The sequence below is a fragment of the Canis lupus genome, chromosome 5, assembly GCF_003254725.2.
Source record: "Canis lupus dingo isolate Sandy chromosome 5, ASM325472v2, whole genome shotgun sequence".
In the NCBI taxonomy this organism is placed as follows: Eukaryota; Metazoa; Chordata; class Mammalia; order Carnivora; family Canidae; genus Canis; species Canis lupus.
In genome coordinates, this window is record NC_064247.1 from 14,787,173 (window position 1) to 14,805,773 (window position 18,601).

Here is an 18,601-nt window from a genome sequence, read left to right on the forward strand (position 1 = left end):
GCGGGGAGGACCACCCTCGGGGCGGGAATTGGGAGGATTGCGACAGACACGACCTTCCTCTCCTGCTCCCGCCCCTACTCGGCGAGGCTGGTGGGGGCGCTGGGTTCCCGTCCACCCCGGCCTAACAGCTGTTCATTTCTGCTCTTCCACACACCTCGTTCTCGATCAAGAATACTGGTCAGTGACTAAGCTGTCCCCCAAATTTACCCACAAAGTCTGCAGGGCCCTCTGCCCCCCCAAAGGGATAGTCAACCCAAAGTTAGCCCAAGAAGAACAGAGTATTAACTTCAAAATACTATGTTTGAAGTAAAGCATCCTTGAGCGACATCCACAGCCCTTCAGCTGGATTCCACGCGTCCAAATAAGAGGATGCTCCAGAGGGGCAGTGGTTGAGCATCTGCCTTTGGCTCACTCAGGTCGTGATCCTGGGGTCCTGGGATGGAGTCCTACCTCAGGCTCCCAGCAGGGAGCCTGCTTCTCCCTCTGTCTCTGCTTCTCCCTGTGCCTCTCATGAATATATAAATAAAATCTTAAAAAAAAAAAAAAAAAAAGGATGCTCTAGAAACTTGGTCACCTAGAATTCTACAGCTTTATCTCCTTAGCTGTAGCACAAGGAATTAGAGCAGCTTATGTGGTGCTTCCCTGGTTCTGTTAAAACTTAACCCTCAAGTGGGCAACATTCCTATTTTTTAAATGAGGAAACTGGTTCAGACAGCAAAGGTCAGGCCTAAAGACAACTGAAGTGGGAGTGCCAACATATTATTGTTAGTGGGAAAATGTGTTAAGTGCTTTATCCACTAACAGTATTAATAACCGTGTACTAAGCACCCACGTAAAAGAACTGGACACTCAATTGCTCCTTCAGCCTTCATTACAGGTGTACAAGGGAGGTGTTATTCCTGACATACAGATGAAAAAACTGAGGCTCAGACGAGTTGAGAGATGCCCTAAATCAAACCAGAATTCAAACTTAGGTCAGCTGACAAAGTATTTTTAGCCACGACAAATCTACTCCTTCTAAATCCTACCTAAAACACAATGTCCAAGTTACTTTCTTGGGCTAAGCAACCCCATTGGAGCAATTTTCTTTTTAATTTTTTAAGTAGGCTCCATGCTGGGCTTGGACCACAATGTGGGGCTTGAACTTGCAACCCTGAGATCAAGATCTGAGCTGAAACCAAAAGCCAGCCGCTTAACCAGCTGAGCCCCTCAAGCACCCCAGGACAGTCTTCCAATAGGCAGTGTAACCCAAATTATAGGCAGACAACTAGCAACACAAACTGCAGCTGGCAACTTTGGAAAGAAGGGAAAAATGTTTCAGCAAAGGCCCCTTCATCCCACTTATCAACTGGTACTAAATCAAGTGAGACACCACCCTACCCATCATTGTAAAGGCACGCCTAAACCCCAGGGTCCTCACCAGAATTGGCCTCCTGCTTGAACACCGTTCAAACAAGAGCCATAGAGACCAGCCAGACTACAGAGCAGGTGCCGTTGGGGGGCCTCAGTCCAGGCTGCTCTTGGAGCAGAAAGGTAATAGGACTTTCGCAGTTCTTCAGTAAATCGAAGTCTGCTAGGTGCCACAGACCTCACCCGTTACTGGAAGGAACTGTGCAGGAAAGGAAGTGGAATTCTACCAGAGAAGAGCAAAGTAGTACATTTTGCCCAGCTAAGAATCACCAGGAAGTCCCCAGAATAAACCCGGCAATCCCCAAACTATTATATTCTTTTATTTATACATTCTGGGAGCAAGGACCCAAGCACAGCCTGGTGCTCTTGGATAGAGAATAAAGCAGCTATTGTTCATACTCAGAGGTTGCTGAGGTGCCCTCCCCCGCTGGTCTGGAATGATCCGCACTGCTCAGAAAGTCAACAGGAGGAATGGCGGGCTGGCCAAAGAAAGAAGGAGAAAAAGAAAGTCCCCTTTACTCCTGAGGGCTATGGCATCAGATCGGGGCGGAGTCCTGGGCATGTCTGCCTGACTCCTGTGTGACAGCCTTGCCTCTGCCCCCCATGTCCTTGCTGCTGTGCCTTCACTATCACACCCCTCCCCACCAGCTGCTTAAGTGCCCCTCCTGGAGTGCATGAGCAAGTCCCGTTGCAGCCCAGCCTCCAGGCTTGCGTTCAGCCTGGCCGTGGGAGGGTCGGTCAGCAGAGTCAATTTGTTGAAAACACCTCGGCCAAAGTAGTCCGCAATCACAGAGAAGCTATCATTCGAGCACTTGAGCTGCAGGGAAAGAGGAGGGAAGAATCAGAACTGCAGGTCCCTGTCCTAAGTGAGGAGGACAGACAGAAACTAGCTAATGCTCCCATGACACCCTGTGAATGGGGCAGTCATCCACCCACTCACACCCACCTGGTGCTGGAACTGATCGTGGAGATCGCGTTTCTGTTCCTGGGCCCGAATCATATCCATGACCTTCCGGTTTTCAGGGAGGCAGGTGGGGCAATCGGCATCACTTTCCGAGTAACTCTCAAAGCAGTGTTGGTGGAAGGAGTGGCCGCAGAGGAAGTGGACTGAGGGCAACTCCAAGGCACTGTTACAGATGCTGCACTTGGTCTTCTGGAAAATCTTTGGACTGCAGGCAAGGGAGACCAGAAAGAAGTGGCAAAGAGTAAGGGCAGAGCCAAGAGCCAGGTACAGAGAGGAGGCGGCTGCAGTCGAGGAAGAAAGAGAGGTTCCTGGAAGGAACTATATAGGCCCTGCCCTTGTTACCAATAGGGAGTCAAATGAGGCCACCAGCCTTGGGCCTGCAGTGAGTCTCGGCAGGTTCCCTGCAGGTCCAACTGATGCTTTCAGTTTTCATAACTACTGCTAAATTGTCTTTCGTGTATTTTAAAAATATATATTTATTTATTAATGAGAAACACAGAGAGAGTGACAGAGACATAGGCAAAAGGAGAAGCAGGTTGCCTGTGGGGAGCCTGATGTGGGACTCGATTCCAGGACCCGGGATCATGACCTGAGCCAAAGGCAGACGTTCAACTACTGAGCCACGAAGGAGTCCTTATTTTTTTTAATTGAAGCATTGCTGATGTGTGTCACATTAGTTTCGAGTGGACAACACAGTGACTGACAAGTCTCTATGTCATGCTGTGATCATCACCAGTGTAGCTGCTGTAACAACAACAGCTATGACCACAGCGCTGACCATACTCCCTACACTGTATTTTCATCCCTGTGACTTAGTCATTCCCATAATTGGGAGCCTGTACTGGCCTTTCAGGTCTCTACTCAGATGTGACCCTTCCAGTGAGGCCGTTCCTGGCCACCTTATACGTGACAACATACAGATGCTCTGTACCCTGCACCCCTTCTGAAACTAATTTTCTCCTTAGACCTTATCATCACCTGACACAACATTCTGCTTATTTTGATCTGTCTCTACCTCCACACTGTAAGCTCCACACAGCAGGGCTTTTTGTCTGTGTTGTTAAGAACAGTGCTTCAGATATGATAGGGGCTCAGTAAGTATTTGTGAGATGAAGAAACTGTTCTTCTCAAATATTTTACAATGTTAAGGGCAGATTAAAACCTAAAAGTAGGAGATTAATCTATACTATAAATACTTCTAAGTTATCCACTTTCTGTATTTTCTAACACAAAGTTTTTTTACTTCTGAATGGCTTCCAACCACAACTTAAATGTGTTTAAGAGAAATAAAATAGTGGGATGTCTGGGTGGCTCAGGGGCTGAGTGTCTGCCCTTGGCTCATGTAGTGATCCCAGGGTCCTGGGATCGAGTCCTGCTCAGGCTCCCTGCATGGAGCCTGCTTCTCCCTCGGCCTATATCTCTGCCTCTGTGTGTGTGTCTTGTGAATAAATAAATAAAATCTTAAGAAAAAAAAGGGGGGGTGAAATAAAATATAGACTCATACAGAAAGAAAAGTACCTGCCACAAGATAACATTCTCCAAAACCCAAAAAATAATGGTCTATGGATTAAATCATCCTTTGGAATTCCTCCATTAAAACAGATCTTGAAAAACGAAATGTTTGAACAGGCTCCATGTGACCCTCTACAAAAAGTATTTAGTGACACCCTGGGAAGAACAAAGTCATCCCCTGGACTGCTCTACAGGGCCAGCTGTCAAGTACCTCGCCTTGAGCTCCTGGATCTCCTGGCGGATGCGGGTGGTCTCCTCTCGGTACCGTCGCACCCGGAGCTCATCCTGTGAGATCTGCTGGCTCTGTTTCTGCAGTTTTTGGACCAGGTAATCCCGGATGACAGACAGGGTAGCTGTTGAGTTGTGGGCCAGTGTCTGCACCACTGAGATTGGGTCCAGAGGAAAACAAGACAGTGAATCAGCCAGCCCCATCTGGATAGAATGGAAGAGCCCCTGGCCCAGAGCCGTCAGCAGCCCACCCCCACCACCACCCCCGATCCCATCCTCTCCAGTACCCAGAAGGGGTGGCATGAGGTTCTTGCTCTCAATGTGCTTAAGCACTGCTGCCACATACTCCTTGCAGTCCTCCTCCTTCCGGGCAAAGTAGCTGAGCGCCTGTTCCCATAGGGAGGGCTCCTGCTCCCCATGGCGCTCACACACAGCGATCACCTGCCGGTACTGCTCGTGCTGCATGTAGTAGTGCATGATCTGCTGGAACCTGGGGCCAGGGGAAGGCACACCTCAGGGACCGTCTCGGGAAAACTCGAGCCTTCCCCCTTCCCTGAAGTGGTCCCAAATCTTACAGCTTCCCCTGTTCATAGAGGTAAAGGACCCCATCCTGAAAGTCATGCATCTGGCAGAGGACCAGGGCTTTGTCAAAGACGTCACAAAAGCGGCCGCTCTTCAGCAGGGAGATGGCCTCTGCATGAAGTTTCTCTTTGACCTAGGGCAGAAGGACAGAGCTGCTGGACAGACGGGCAAAATTACAGGGTCTCTCGAGACGATTAACTGCCTCTTTGATTGTCTCTTGACCAAGGACTATTCAGCCCCCGGGGTGAAGTGTTACTCATCTAAAGAATGCAACTGCAGAAGGCAGAGGAACAGAGGAACAGCTTCTCCAGCACCTCCCATAGCGTCTGCGAGGCCTCACCTGTGGATCTTTCTCATGGGCCCAGTTCTGCAACCGTAGCTCCAGGAGCGTATCATAGATGCCCTGCGGTGAGTCAGGCTGTACTTCACTCATGTGTTCCAGGAAGGCTTTCAACTCTCGAGGGTTGTTGGCGAAGATGGGGATGAACTCCTCTGAGTTGGCCTAGGATGATGACGGGAGAGGGGATAGGGGGTTGAGAGGAGGCCGAGTGAATGGGCATGATACCCTTGAGGCCCCCCGGGTGATCCCTGCTGTTCAAAAACCATTCTCCCTGAGGTCTCACCCTGCATCCAGGAGCCTCTCTATCGCCTCGGCCTTCAAGGCTAGGCTGATAGTCTGTACAGAGTCCCTTCAGCAACTGGGTCGTCTGCTCTGGTATATGGTGCATGAGGATCTTGCCATAGCGTTTCATGTTGCTCTCTGCCTGCTCAAAAGGCAGCTTGCCGATGTACCGTAGGGCTTCCTGATAATTCTGTGGAGAGGGAAAGGGCAGAAGAAGCACTCTCATCATCCTGGGGATGTCCCAGAAAAAGAGTCAGTCTGTCTCACTTACCTTGATGTCCTCTAGCTGGATCTTTAAGTACCACTCATGATGTGCATGGTTCTCAGCCAAGTAGAGGGCATGGGAGTAGTAGCCAGCCTGCCGGAGAACCTTGATGGCTGTCTCCACATCAAAGTGGACTTCACTCTCACTCTTTGTCTGCCAGGGAGATGTGACACAAAATCATTTGCAGAAATGGGGTTGGGGAAGGGAGACATGCATCTGATTCTAAGACCAGATTCTTTTGTCTTTCTTTCTTTTTTTTTTTTTTTTTCCAGTAAGCTCTAGACCTAATGTGAGGCTTGAACTCACAACCCAGAGATCAAGAGTCACGTGTTCTACTGACTGAACCAGCCAGGCACCCCCAGATTCTTAAGATAACAATAATGACCAAGATGGTGGAAGACAAAACAAAAAAAAAAGGAAATAAAGTCCATGGTTTTAAAACATTACATCTTCTTGCTTCTCAGAGTTTCTAAGAGTCAAAGCCCTCCTCTGCCCCTACTATTACAGGGACTCCTTTGGGGACCCAGGAGTCTCCCAGTGTTAATTCCCTGAGCTTAGATACTATGGGAAGTTCAGGCATCATAAAACAAGAGCAGAGATGGGGGAACTAGTAGGAAACGTTGTTCCTCTTCCCAGTTTATAGGCTAGAGGGTCCTGGTCCTCCGAATAAGATCAGCTCTTCCCTCTCCCTCCATATGCTGAAGAAGGCCAAGCCCTGGTGGAGCCACCTCATGCTCAGTGGGACCCCCACCACCCTGCACCTTGATGAACTCCTCTAGCTTTGAGCTGTCCTTGAGCTTGGTGTAGCAGTTGAGCAGCAGCGTGGTATGGTCAGCGTTGGCCAGGGACTGCCGGTGGAGGGTCTGTAGGTAGGCAGTCAGGTTATGAATGCGCTGGGCATCCAGAAACTTGCGGATCACATAGGATGGCTCCAACTTTCCAATGGTTCTAGAGAGACACATGCATCAAAGAGTATCTGGGTCAGTAAGTATACTTCTCAAACTTTCATATGCATAGGAGTCACTAGCAGATCTTCTTAAAATGTAAATTATTTTGGTAGGTCTGGGGTGAGACCTGAGACTCTGTATTTCTAACAAAGACCATATCAATACCACTAGACTATAGACCACATGAGAAGCAAGGCTCCAGAACACTGATTCTTAAACTTGGCTGAAAACAGGAATTCTAGAGAGATAGGGAAAGAAGCTAGACAGGTTCCCACAATCCCTTATATTAGAGCAAAAAATTTCCGGAATTATGGGATCCCTGGGTGGCGCAGCGGTTTGGTGCCTGCCTTTGGCCCGGGGCGCGATCCTGGAGACCCGGGATCGAATCCCACGTCGGGCTCCCGGTGCATGGAGCCTGCTTCTCCCTCTGCCTGTGTCTCTGCTTCTCTCTCTCTGTGTGTGTGTGTGTGTGACTATCATAAATAAATAAATAATATTTAAAAAAAAAAAATTTCCGGAATTAGTACCAAAAGAAGAAACTGTGGAAGCCAAGACATGAATACCTTTTTCCCTTGAAAGAATCAGGTCAAAACAATTTTTTTTTTCTTTTAAACTAAGCTATATGCCCAATGTGGGGCTTGAACTCATGGCCCTGAGATTAAGAGTTGAATGCTCAACCAACGAGCCAGCTGGCCACCCCTAAAATGAATATTAACAGAGGCTGGACTAAGGTTTAAGACAAGAAGTATTTGTTGGCCTAATTGTATCTTGGTCATGTAATATTTAACCTTAAGGGCTCCCTTTGCAATTAAGTGTACTGTCTTCTCACTCAGGCCATCACAGTTCCTGCAGAAAGAAAGGGTGGTTCTGGTAGAGTCTGCTCCCCTCACCCAAACCCAGCCATTAGCCTATCTGGCTGCATGCAAAGCTATATCCTAAAGCACTCCGGGACAGACCGTATATACTGCTGAACAGCCCCATCGTGGTTGCCCTTGCTGTAGAGATGGTCCCCATACTGCATGAAGATCTGGGCCAACCCATCACTGTCCAGGTGCTGGCTCTTGGCCAGGTTAATGGCCATCTCAAATAGGTTCTTCTTAAACAGCATCTGGAAGGGGGAGAGATTAGAAAATTGGTAGAGGCCATCCAGAGACATCATCTTCCCAGAATGTACCTAGAATGCACAACCCAGACGTTCCTAGAGCTCTGATCTGCCTAGGTCCTAGACAGGGCGAGACCCCTCAAATAGCCTCAAGGCCAGGATCGCCTTACCTTGCAAGGCTCTTGGCAGACAGAGGGGACCCAGCCATTATCTCCCTCTGAGACCTCATCCCAGACCATTTGCCTTGTAATTCTACTCTAAGGAAGCTGGGAAAGCCTGTACCCCAAAGGGAAGAAAACACCCTGGCCAAGGTGACTTGGGGAGCCTGTTCCTACAGCTGCGTCTGGGTGCCTGTGGCCAGCTCTGGGAACCTGGTGGCCTTGCCTCCAGTTTGGTCTGTGTGTCCTTCTCCTGCAGTGCGTGGACCCGCCCATCCCGCGTCAGCACGTACAGGGAGCCCCACTCAGCAAGCACATCCACTACATCCTCAAAGACGGCACTATAGGCTATAAACTTGTTGCACAGGTCGTAGATGTTGAGAATCTGCTTGTCGGAGCTCTGTGAGTCCCTACTGGTAAACTCTGACCTGTGTGGAAAAGAAAAAGCACCAGATATTTATACCACCTCTGTCTCAGCTCCCCCTTACGTAACAACTTTGGTGCTGCCCATTCCACCCGGAACAAATCACCCTTTGGCCCTTCTAGCAGCGTAACCCATAAATGCAGCATTGCCCTGACAGTCATAGGAAGAGGACAGACAGACCTGACCTACCCTTCAGGATTCTGTGATTAACATAAGCAATAGATTAAAAAATTAAGTATGTTCAAACACCCTTTCTTTTAATATATTTAGCACCTGGTATATGTGAGACACTCTGCTTTATGCTGAATGAAAACAAACCAATGTTGACAAAGATCACTTTCCTCACGCAGAAGACCTGCCCAGGTGGTAGGTCTTTCAGGTGGCTCAGTATAAAAATACTGTGTTCTGCACTCCCCAGCCCTGCCCAACTTCTCTACTCATTTCCTTGTTCCTCCACCCAATTTATTTTGACTAAAGAGCAAAAAAAGTACAAAAAGAGGTCCGAAATCCCCTCTAGTGCACCAGAGCTGCTTAGCAAATGTCTTTAGCAAAAATACATTTTTCAGTAAAAACATTACAACTGAATCTAGGTGTGAGAGCAGTATACGTAAAACCAAAGTAGGAGATTGACAGGATCCAGGTATTAGGATTTTAAAACCATGCAAATTCTGGGGAACAAGGATAGCTCTCTCCCTTTCCCTGGAGTCCTTACTTGGGAGAAACCTTCCGGTCACGGGAGACAATGACAAGGTAGCCTCTAAACCAGTGAGCGATGAGCTTATGGCCCTCAAACGCAAAGCAGGGCCCACGTTCATCAGGTTGGTACAAGTAGACACATTCATCTCCTGCCACTATGAACTGCAGGTCCTGTGAAGGGTCACTTAGGGCTGAGCAGCGCAGTCCACAACCATGGGTGTCCAACTCCACACGAGGGTAGTCCTTTCCAGAAACTATATAGGACTGCGAGAAGAAAGGAGTTAACAGGCTACCTTTCAAGAGGGGGCATCTATGCCTTCCCAAAGGTGTTCCCATCTCCACACTGGCTCGCTCTCTCTTTTTAACTCATAGTACCCTAAGACTTTACCTGGTGCTTGCTTTGTCCGTTAACCATCACCCATCTATGAAATATATAAGCAGGCACCACATTTTCTTCCTGTGTGTGTACTATCACTACCTACTAACGGAATCCTGCCACCACAAGAGATGCAATAATCTTGAACTGTTTTACCAAAAGACTATTCCTGACAGTAGGCTGCCAGAAATTAGAAGAGCATCAGGAACCAGCAAAGTAAAGCAACTTGTCCAATGTCACTTAACAAGTTAGGAAGAAAATTCAGGTCTTTAACTACAAGCCCTAGTTCTTTTCCTAATTCTGACTCTTCCTCCTCTTATAAGTGAAGAAATAAAATACTAAGCAGGGCAAATGACTCAAGGCTACAAGATGAAAAATTTAAGGAACTCTTGTCAGTTCCTTACCCTAGGCCCCTGAGCAATGGAGAACCCTTTCCTGACTGCATCTAACGGAGAACCCTTTCCTGACTGCATCTAACCGCGGAGGTCCTAGTCATACCTGAACATTCTCAGTTGTCACAACAAACAAATGAGTGATCTTTCCTGCTTGGCGAAAGGCCAGTCCAGTTACAGGATAGTTGCCCTTGTGCAGAATCTGGGTCTTGCTATGCCGGTCCCGGGTGATGTCTCCTTTGTTCAATGTAACACTGCCATCTGTGAAACCTGGAGGAGAGCAGGAAACAGCACTTTACTTAGGCTGAAAAGATCAGGAAGCACAGAAGGGGGAAAAGACCATTTGAAGCACTTGTTGGAAGTGACAAGCTTCCTCCTTATACCCAAGTTCTCCAATGGTTAACATAAAATTGGTACTCACGGACTCTTCTTCAAAGAACAAAACTAAATGCTTTCCCATTCCAAACTGTAATATCTCAAAGGCCTGAGTTCAGTACAAAGTGATCTCATTAAAACAATGAAGACAAGCTGCAGAAGCAACTTTGAAGAAAATCTATAAGGAATTACAGAGTGTCAGCTTTGCCTTTTGCTTACCGATGGCCATAAAGTTGAGATTTTCGTGGACAGTCAAACAAGACACAACAGTCGGCTCTGTTCCTGGGATGGCAGGGAAGATTCGGGTGCAGAGTGGATTGCCACCATCTCTCTTCTCCAGGTTCCAGATCTTTACCTGTGAACGGATCTCAGATGTGTGAATGCTAGTCCCCTCCAACAACTGTTCCTAGTCTTCTGATTCTTTCCCCCTTCCTTTCTAGGACTCACCAGGGGGTTGATGCCTTCTTCATCTTCACCAACAGATGCCAAAATATTGTGCTGCTTCAGTTGGTACAGGTGTGTCACCCGGAGTTTGTAGGCTTGGAAGCCTGTAGGCTGTAGGGAGCGAGGCAAGAACCAGATTTGGCCTTCCATATGTTCAGAGTAGTCAAGGAGCCTCCTTTCCAAGGAGAGATATTTAGACCAGAATGCATATAACTACTGACATACATTCAGCTCTTTAGAATTTCTCAAGGATTTTCCCACATATCATTTCTGGAAAGTCCCCATCTTAAAGAGTGGAAAAGGCCAGAGTTTAATAACAACACTATGAAAACAAAGCAGCAAACCCTTGGTCTTATTTATCTCCTTGGGCCCGGGAGATAATGACACCTTATATAATCATCTTGTAAAGCCTACTTGCATCCATTGTTTTGATTGATCTTAAAAATAACCTTGCCAAGTGGATATTTCATGCCACTTTAACAGAGAAGTAAACTGAAGCCCAGAAAGGTTAAATAACTTGCCCAGGATTGCTTAGTTGGCAACAAGTTAGAGCATGGACTTCCTTCTTTCTTTCCTCAGACCACAGGAGCATTGGACGCCCATCTAAAGGAAAGTGGCACGCACGAAACCCTCTGCCCGACAGATTCCATCCCAAGTGGATCTCTTCAGGGATCCCGGGAGGGGACGGCTCCAGAGGAAGGATATCTCCAAAGACGAGGCTCCCTCGGCCTGAGTCGCAGACAGTGATGCCGGGAGGGAGGCAAAGGAACTTGGAGGCAGCGGGTCCTGAGGCAGGTGCAGCTGCGGGAGCAGCCCCATCATTGCCTAGCGGCTCCTTCACCAGTTCCTTGTCGAAGAAAACGAAGCGCCGCCACTGCAGGTAGGCCGCCATCTTGGCCGAAGGTCCCAGCCTCCAGGAGGGAGGTCATGTGAGAGGAGCGCGCGGGTCACGTGACGGGACAGCTTCCTGGAGCCTGAGTGCACATGCGCCGTGGAGTCCGAGTGACAGCTTCCCCAGGGCGGTAGGCGGGGCGACCGGAGGTAGGACTCCCAGCAGCCGCTTGCTTTGTGGTTTGCGAGTTTGCCGGTTCTGTACCTGCCCTGGCTAACATGCTGCTGCTGCTGCTGCTGCTGCTGCTGCTTCTTCTTCTTTTTTTTTTTTTTGGCTAACATGCTTCTGAAGTGCTGGACCTCTCTCCTCTTGAGTATCAGTTTCCTTCCTTGTTAAATGCATGGGCAGTGAGGGATCAAGATAAGGAAAGCCAGGCGCGTGGCTGGCTCAGTCGGTTAACCATCCCGTTCTTGATTTCCGCCCAGGTGGTGATCTCAGGGTCCTGGGATTGAGCCTGCCTCCAGCTCTGGGCTCCGCGCAGAGTCCGCTTGAGATTCTCTCTCTTCTTCTGCCGCTCCCCCTGCTCGCGTGTTCTCTCTCTCTCTCTCTCTCTCTCTCAAAAAAAAAAAAAAAAAAAAAGATGTCATGCTCGTTGTGAATTGTAACCCACTTTTCCTAAATATGTTATGTTCTGAGCTCCCAGGACTGTTTTGAGGCATAAATGAACCACGGTTTGTGAAAATGCTTTTCCAGCTGTAGGAGCAGGGAAATAAAATTAGAACCTTGTGTCTGCCACCAGACACAGATTGCGAACCAGTGTCTTACTTTCGTTTTTGTGTCCCTCTGTCAGAGTGTGTGGCACGAATTATACACGTAAAATGTGTTTAACGAAGCTAGGAAATACTCATGGTGCGGGAATTCTCAGGAACGTGGGCTTTTTTTCCCTTTCCTATTGTGGGAGGGTATGGGACATAAGCCGAACACAGGGAAAAGCCTAGAAGGGGCATCTCTGAGAGCTGAGTGATTTAACAAGCGGCAATTGTCTGAGATATTCCATGGCCACCCACCATTTCCATCTCTGGCTAAACCAACTGTTTAGGTGGAAAACTGTAGGTGTATAGTTTGGTGTCACGAGGAGCTGGGTACAGGAGTGACAGTCATTTTGAGATAATGTGGACATATGAAAAATTGACCATGTGGTTAGTATTTGTGAAGTTTCTTTTGCACCCCTCTCCCCCACAGCTTTTTATTTCCAGAATATTTTACTCCTTATTCCCACCAGCTGGAGCTCCCAGAGAGCGGGGGCTGCGTTTTGTTTACCATGAACCAGGCCTAACATTGCTGGTAAATGTTCCATGTTTGGTTGAAAGAATGAATGTGGATGATTTTCCTCTTACCCCCTCCACTCCTCAATCTGGTTGATAGAAAAGGTAGTGCCCATTTGCTAAAGAGATAAGTGAGAGGAAGAAACAGTCTAGCCACCACCACCAGGCACATAGATTTCCAGACATCCAGCTCAGGTTTCTTTCCTCTGTCACAGTTTCAGGATCTGAACCCATGGGCAGAAGCACAAATGGGGAGTAGACTGGGTCCACTTTCACCCACTGAGTATATTTTGTACCATTCATTAGAATTTTTTGATAGTATGTCAGTTAAGACTATGAATAGGGGGAATCCGGCAGCCCTGGTGGCTCAGCGGTTTAGCGCCACCTTCAGTCCAGGGCCTGATCCCGGAGACTGGGGATCCAGTCCCACTTCAGGGTCCCTGCATAGAGCCTACTTCTTCCTCTGCCTGTGTCTCTGCGTCTCTCTGTCTCTCATGAATAAATAATTTTTAAAAAATTTTTAAAAGACTATGAATAATATATGTTAAAAGAAGCAGGGATCCCTGGGTGGCGCAGCGGTTTGGTGCCTGCCTTTGGCCCAGGGCGTGATCCTGGAGACTCGGGATCGAATCCCACGTCGGGCTCCCGGTGCATGGAGCCTGCTTCTCTCTCTGCCTATGTCTCTGACTCTCTCTCTCTCTCTCTGTGTGTGACTATCATAAATAAATACAAATTTTAAAAAAATTTTTTAAAAAAAGAAGCAACGTAGAGGGTGCCTGGCTGGTTCAGTCAGTAGAGCATGCGACTCTTGATCTTGGGACCATCAACTCATAACATTGGATGCACAGCTTACATTAAAAAAAAAAAGCATCAATGTGAGGGGAGGGGGTGAAGGATGGGTGAAATAGTTAAGGGGATTGTCTTTTTTTTTTTTTTTTTAAGATTTTACTTTTATTTAGAGAGAGCACGTGCAAGCAGGGGGAGGAGCAGAGGGAGAGGGAGAGAGAGTCCCAGGCAGACTCCCAGCCAAGTGCGGAGCTCCACACCAGGCTGGATCCCATGACCCTGAAATCATGACCTGAGCCGAAATCACGACCTACCCTTTCAACCGACTGAACCATCCAGGCACCCCAGGTAAAGGGGATTAAATGGTATTTTATACAATGAATAAGACAGGGGATGCAATATACAACATAGGGAATATAGTCAATAAAAAGTTATGAAAATTTTGTGTGGCAACTGATGGTTAACTAGATTTACATGGTGACCATTTTGGGTTTTTTTTTTTAAGATTTATTTATTTATTTTTATTTATGATAGACACAGAAAGAGAGAGAGAAAGAGGCAGAGACACAGGAGGAGGAGAAGCAGGCTCCATGCCAGGTGCCCGACGTGGGACTCGATCTCTGGACTCCAGGATCGCGCCCTGGGCCAAAGGCAGGCGCCAAACCGCTGAGCCACCCAGGGATCCCCATGGTGACCATTTTGTAATGTATATAAATCAATAGGTTTTATGCTTGAAACTAACACAATGTTGTATATCAGTCATTTTTTTCAATAAAATAAAGAAGCGATGTGAAAGCAGAGATGTGAACAGAGTGGCATCTTTGCTGTTCACATGGGTGCTCCCCCTACTGTCCAAAGGCAGAGGCTCAGAGTCTTCCTATAACATCTGAACCTGGTAAAGACTGTGCCCCTTTGGTCTTCTTACTCATGAGGGTACCAAGGCAGAGATTAGCAACCCACTGCACCTCTTCAGACTTACTGCCTTCCTCTCTTGCCTCTTTTAACAAATATGTATCAAGTACTCACTATCCTGCAATTGTACTAAATGCCCAGAATATAAATATGAACAAGACATTATTCTTGCCCTTTAGGGAGCTCAATCACCACCATGGGGGACATAGAAAGGACTGACCATGACCACCTTAATTTTATGTAATGAATTATACTTAACAGAGCATTTTAACTTTGTATGGACTTTTATTTTTTTTATTTTTTTATTTTTTGTATGGACTTTTAATAGCAACCATTTGCAGAAGTATCATTATCTCTGGTGAGAAATGAAGTCCCTAAGAGGTTTAAGTGACTCTCGGCAAGCACATCAAAGTTCTTCAGTTCCCCAACCTTTAATTAGATGCTTTTCTGGAGTGTGAAGCTAGGTATACTTGTTAGAACATACCCCAGGATTTGCCTTTTTATTATATTTGTCTGCGTCCAGGAACTTCAATATAGTGAGGAAGATAAGCAGGCAAACTGCACAGAAAATGATATACTAATTCAGTTCTGCATATGGAGAACATGAGTTCTTTAGGGACTGAAGATCAAGAGACAATTCAACTCCTTAGCTTGAAATTAAAGAGATCGCAATTCAGAATCAAGGAATGCCTAGCCATGGACTCGCTTTTCCCCTTCAGCAAACTGCTTCCTGTGACGTACAAAACAGTCATATCTACTGGAGCACAACAGGAACACTTCTTTTTTTAATTTATTTATTAATAAGAGATAGAGAGAGAGAGGTAGAGACACAGGCAGAGGGAGAAGCAGGCTCCTGCGGGAAGCCGGGAGCCCGATGTGGGACCCGATTCCAGGATCATGCCCTGAGTCAAAGGCAGATGCTCAACCACTGAGCCACCCAAGGGCCCTAAAACAAGAACACTTCTTGTTCTGACTGCTCATTTTTATTTTCTATGTTTGTTTTGTTTCTTTCTCATCTGGCTTTCTGGGTAGAAATCATTTTCCAGACTACTGAAAGGTCTGGGTTTTTCTCTTAGTCCCTAAAAAGGCTAAAAGTTTCCATGTTAGCAACAGGAAGGTCAATCTAAAATAAACTCTGAAGTCTCCCCGTACAGGAGAGCCCAAGTTCCAAAGCCATAGTGACATAGGAGGAAGCAATTAGCTAATTATGGACTGTGAAAATCTGGCCCACAAAAGGGAAAGGAAATTCCCCATGAATTTGGCAAAGCACTTAACCAAACTTTTAACACTGCAGTAGTGCCCATTTTTAAGTTGTATTTCTCTAGACTAAGAACAAAAACAAGTAGTTAATGTATATTTGGTGCTTAGGCCATCTCAAGCGCTGTGCTAAGCACTTTCCCCTTTTACGTCAACCCTGTAAGACTCATACTACCATGTAGCTTTTATTTTTTTTATTTTTATTTTTTTTAAGATCTTATTTGAGACAGAGAGCACAAGTGAGAGAGAGAGAGAACTTGAGTGGGGAGGGGAAGCAGAGGGAGAAGCAGGCTCCCCACTGAGCAGGGCGCCCAATATGGGATTTGATTCCAGGATCCTGGGACCATGACCTGAGCCGAAGGCAGACACTTAACCGACTGAGCCTCCCAGGCACTGCAGCATGTCGCTTTTAATGCCTTAGAAACTGAGGCTCAGGAAAGCTAAACAACTGCCTGGAGTCACACAGGTAGGAAATGTTGTGTACAGGCAAATCCAGGCCTGTCCAAATCTAAAGCCCCATATTCTGGGTGCTTGATTTAACTTTTTTTTTTTTTTAAGAAACTCAATTCCATAAATCTGTTCATAATTCTGAGTGATTTTCCATGTGGTCATGAAATCACAGAATTCAAGAACACTGCAAGTCTTGCTTTCTCTTGACACATAATCATCCCTATCTCAATGCAAACTGGGAAATGTTCCCAATCCTGTCTGCTTATCCACCCCTCCATCCTATTCAAATTCATAATATTAGGACTGTAGAAATGCGCCAGTATCCTTCATAGTGTCCTTAAGGATACAGAGACTGTCATCACTGCTGTTGGGAGCACATGTAATAAACCTTTCTGGAGAGCAATTTGGCAATATATACGAAATGCCTAAAGAGGAATTTAAGCCTGCATAACCACTTCTGGGAATTTATACTAAGTAGATTAAAAGGGATAAATTTGCATAAAGATTTGTCATGAAGTGTCTATTGCAATTTTATAATAGCAGAAAAGAAGGAAACAACGTGATTGTCAAATAGTAACCTTGGTAAATAAATTATAGTTCTTCATGCTGCAATTCTATAAAGATAGCCACTGAAAATTCTGTAGAGAAAAAAAATGATGTAGGGAAATGTTCTCAGTAAGTTAAACGAAAAAGTCACAAAATGTTATCTCTGTTAAGTCTCAAGTGAGTGTGTGGCTTTACACATAATGACATAAAATAAACATAAACATGTTTAATTTAGAAAATTCAATTGTGGATGGTTTTTATTTTATTCTTTGTTTTTCCTATGTTCTCCATCATCAAGTTTTCTTCAGTAACCATATTTCTTTTGTAATTCTAAAACCACTGAAGTAGAAAAATACTTATCCTGGTGCAGCTTTTTCTGCTAAGTGAGTTTTCCCCTGCCCAAGGTTTCCAGCAAAATCAAACCCTCTACTCTTTTGTGCAACACATACAAAAGGTTTTTTAAATTATTATTGGAGTAGGGGCGCCTGGGTGGCTCAGCAGTTGAGCACCTGCCTTCGGCCCAGGGCATGATCCTGAAGTCCTGGGATCGAGTCCCACATCAGGCTCCCTGCATGGCACCTATGTCCCCCTCTGCCTATGTCTCTGCTTCTCTCTGTCTCTCATGAATAAATAAAATCTTCTAAAAAGTTATTGGAGTATAACATATATGGAAAAGCATATATACTACAGTTCATTTTCACAAAGCCACTGCAACCAAGGCAAAGAGAGCACTGCCAGCACCCCAAGAAAGCTGTTATGCACTAAACACTACCACCATCAACACAGCTTAGTTTTGCCTGCTTATCCACCCCTCCATCCTATTCAAATTCATAATATGTTTTAAACTTTATATAAGTGAAATCATAAAGTATGTACTCTTTGGCTTCTTTTTTCACTCAATATTATCTTTGTGGGATTAAGTTGCAGAATGAATAGCAGACCATTTATTTTCACTGCTGTATAGAATTATATTGTGTGAATCCACCACAATTTATTCACCCATCCAACTACTGATGAGTGGGTAATATTCAATTTGGGGCTATTATGAATAAAGCCGTTACAAACAGTCTCTTGGTGAATATATGTAAGACATTTGTTACATGTAAACCTAAGATTGGGGTTGCTGGGTGACACCTAAGTTAAAATTCTCCTGAATCAGGATGTTTGCCCTGATAACACTGCCCTCAGCACATGACAACATGCATGGTTTATAATGTATGCATACGCCTTTGCTAATGTGTTCATTTCAATCTTGTCACTATGACACATGTCCTGCAAGATGGCAAGTTGTGGGTTTCTGCTCCATGTGGGGAAGGGATGTAGTCCTCAAATATTAAGAAGTTACTCTAAACGAGAACTAGTGAATTTAGATGCCTTGGTCGACCTAAATCATGTTATTTACCTTCAAATTTTCCCATTGTTTTACAGGATGTTCTGGGAAACACTATTCTCCTCTTTGGTCAGAGAACAAAACAGGTGAGGCTCCCCAGAGTACTTGCACCTGCTGTATCTCCCAGGGGGACAGATACCCAGGTCAAAAACCTTAGCTGCAGCAAACCTGTGCTCCCATCAAGGATATTCTGGGGATCAGAGCTCAAGAGCAGAGCACACTGATCTTCTTTCTGTCCCAACTTGTAGCCATTCAATAGGTTTTTAATGAGTGCATTGAAACCATGAATATATTTGTTTCCCAACAGACTGTGATTTTTCTAAAAACAAGGACATAGTCATCCCCATCTTGGGAATCCCACACCTAGTACAGCACCTAAGACAGAGGCCCAATAAACATTAAAATGCATCTGTTTGAAATGATTGCTAAGAATCTACCCTCCCAGATAGCTACTCAAAAGTAAAGGCAGTCATACAGAAACAAAATCTTTCTGTGGAACTGAAATGACAACATATGTCCATTACTGCGGCTAAACAACCCCCATGCTATGCAATGTTCTATAGCAGTAAACAATGAGGTGAATCTTTACACACTGACAAGGAAAAG

At 45.9% G+C, this 18,601-nt stretch overlaps 1 protein-coding gene and 2 long non-coding RNA genes across 4 annotated transcripts; 2 read left to right on the plus strand and 1 right to left on the minus strand.

The window, feature by feature from the left end:
- Positions 1 to 4: 4 nt before the first annotated feature.
- Positions 5 to 6,029, plus strand: LOC125755090 (uncharacterized). Its single transcript, XR_007410637.1, has 3 exons — positions 5 to 177; positions 3,977 to 5,104; positions 5,856 to 6,029. It is a non-coding gene; the product is annotated as an uncharacterized LOC125755090 (long non-coding RNA).
- VPS11 (VPS11 core subunit of CORVET and HOPS complexes) lies at positions 1,715 to 11,431 on the minus strand. Its single transcript, XM_049109887.1, has 16 exons — positions 11,199 to 11,431; positions 10,501 to 10,645; positions 10,273 to 10,408; positions 9,785 to 9,948; positions 8,927 to 9,174; positions 8,017 to 8,218; positions 7,487 to 7,638; positions 6,345 to 6,531; positions 5,590 to 5,736; positions 5,320 to 5,508; positions 5,037 to 5,198; positions 4,690 to 4,829; positions 4,402 to 4,604; positions 4,098 to 4,269; positions 2,357 to 2,579; positions 1,715 to 2,227 (listed from the first exon to the last, which is right to left on the minus strand). Exons 1-16 carry the CDS (start codon positions 11,387 to 11,389, stop codon positions 2,063 to 2,065), a joined length of 2,826 nt encoding a protein of 941 aa, XP_048965844.1. The 5' UTR covers positions 11,390 to 11,431; the 3' UTR covers positions 1,715 to 2,062.
- On the plus strand, positions 11,418 to 14,238 carry LOC112671220 (uncharacterized). 2 transcript variants are annotated; one of them, XR_004816124.2, is made up of 3 exons: positions 11,418 to 11,538; positions 13,597 to 13,788; positions 13,975 to 14,238. It is a non-coding gene; the product is annotated as an uncharacterized LOC112671220 (long non-coding RNA). The 2 variants fall into 2 exon arrangements; XR_007410636.1 differs by having other exon boundaries at positions 11,462 to 11,538; positions 13,614 to 13,788.
- The last annotated feature ends 4,363 nt before the right edge of the window (positions 14,239 to 18,601 follow it).

Bases quoted from the DNA above. Each gene is read 5' to 3' on its own strand.
- VPS11 (XM_049109887.1), bottom strand. From the start codon at position 11,389: ATGGCGGCCTACCTGCAGTGGCGGCGCTTCGTTTTCTTCGACAAGGAA. The intron at 6,532-7,486 runs GTCTGTCCCGGA...GTGTCTCTCTAG, and splicing joins GCTGTTCAGCAGTATATACG to AACCATTGGAAAGTTGGAGC. The intron at 5,509-5,589 runs GTAAGTGAGACA...CCCTCTCCACAG, and splicing joins TCCAGCTAGAGGACATCAAG to AATTATCAGGAAGCCCTACG.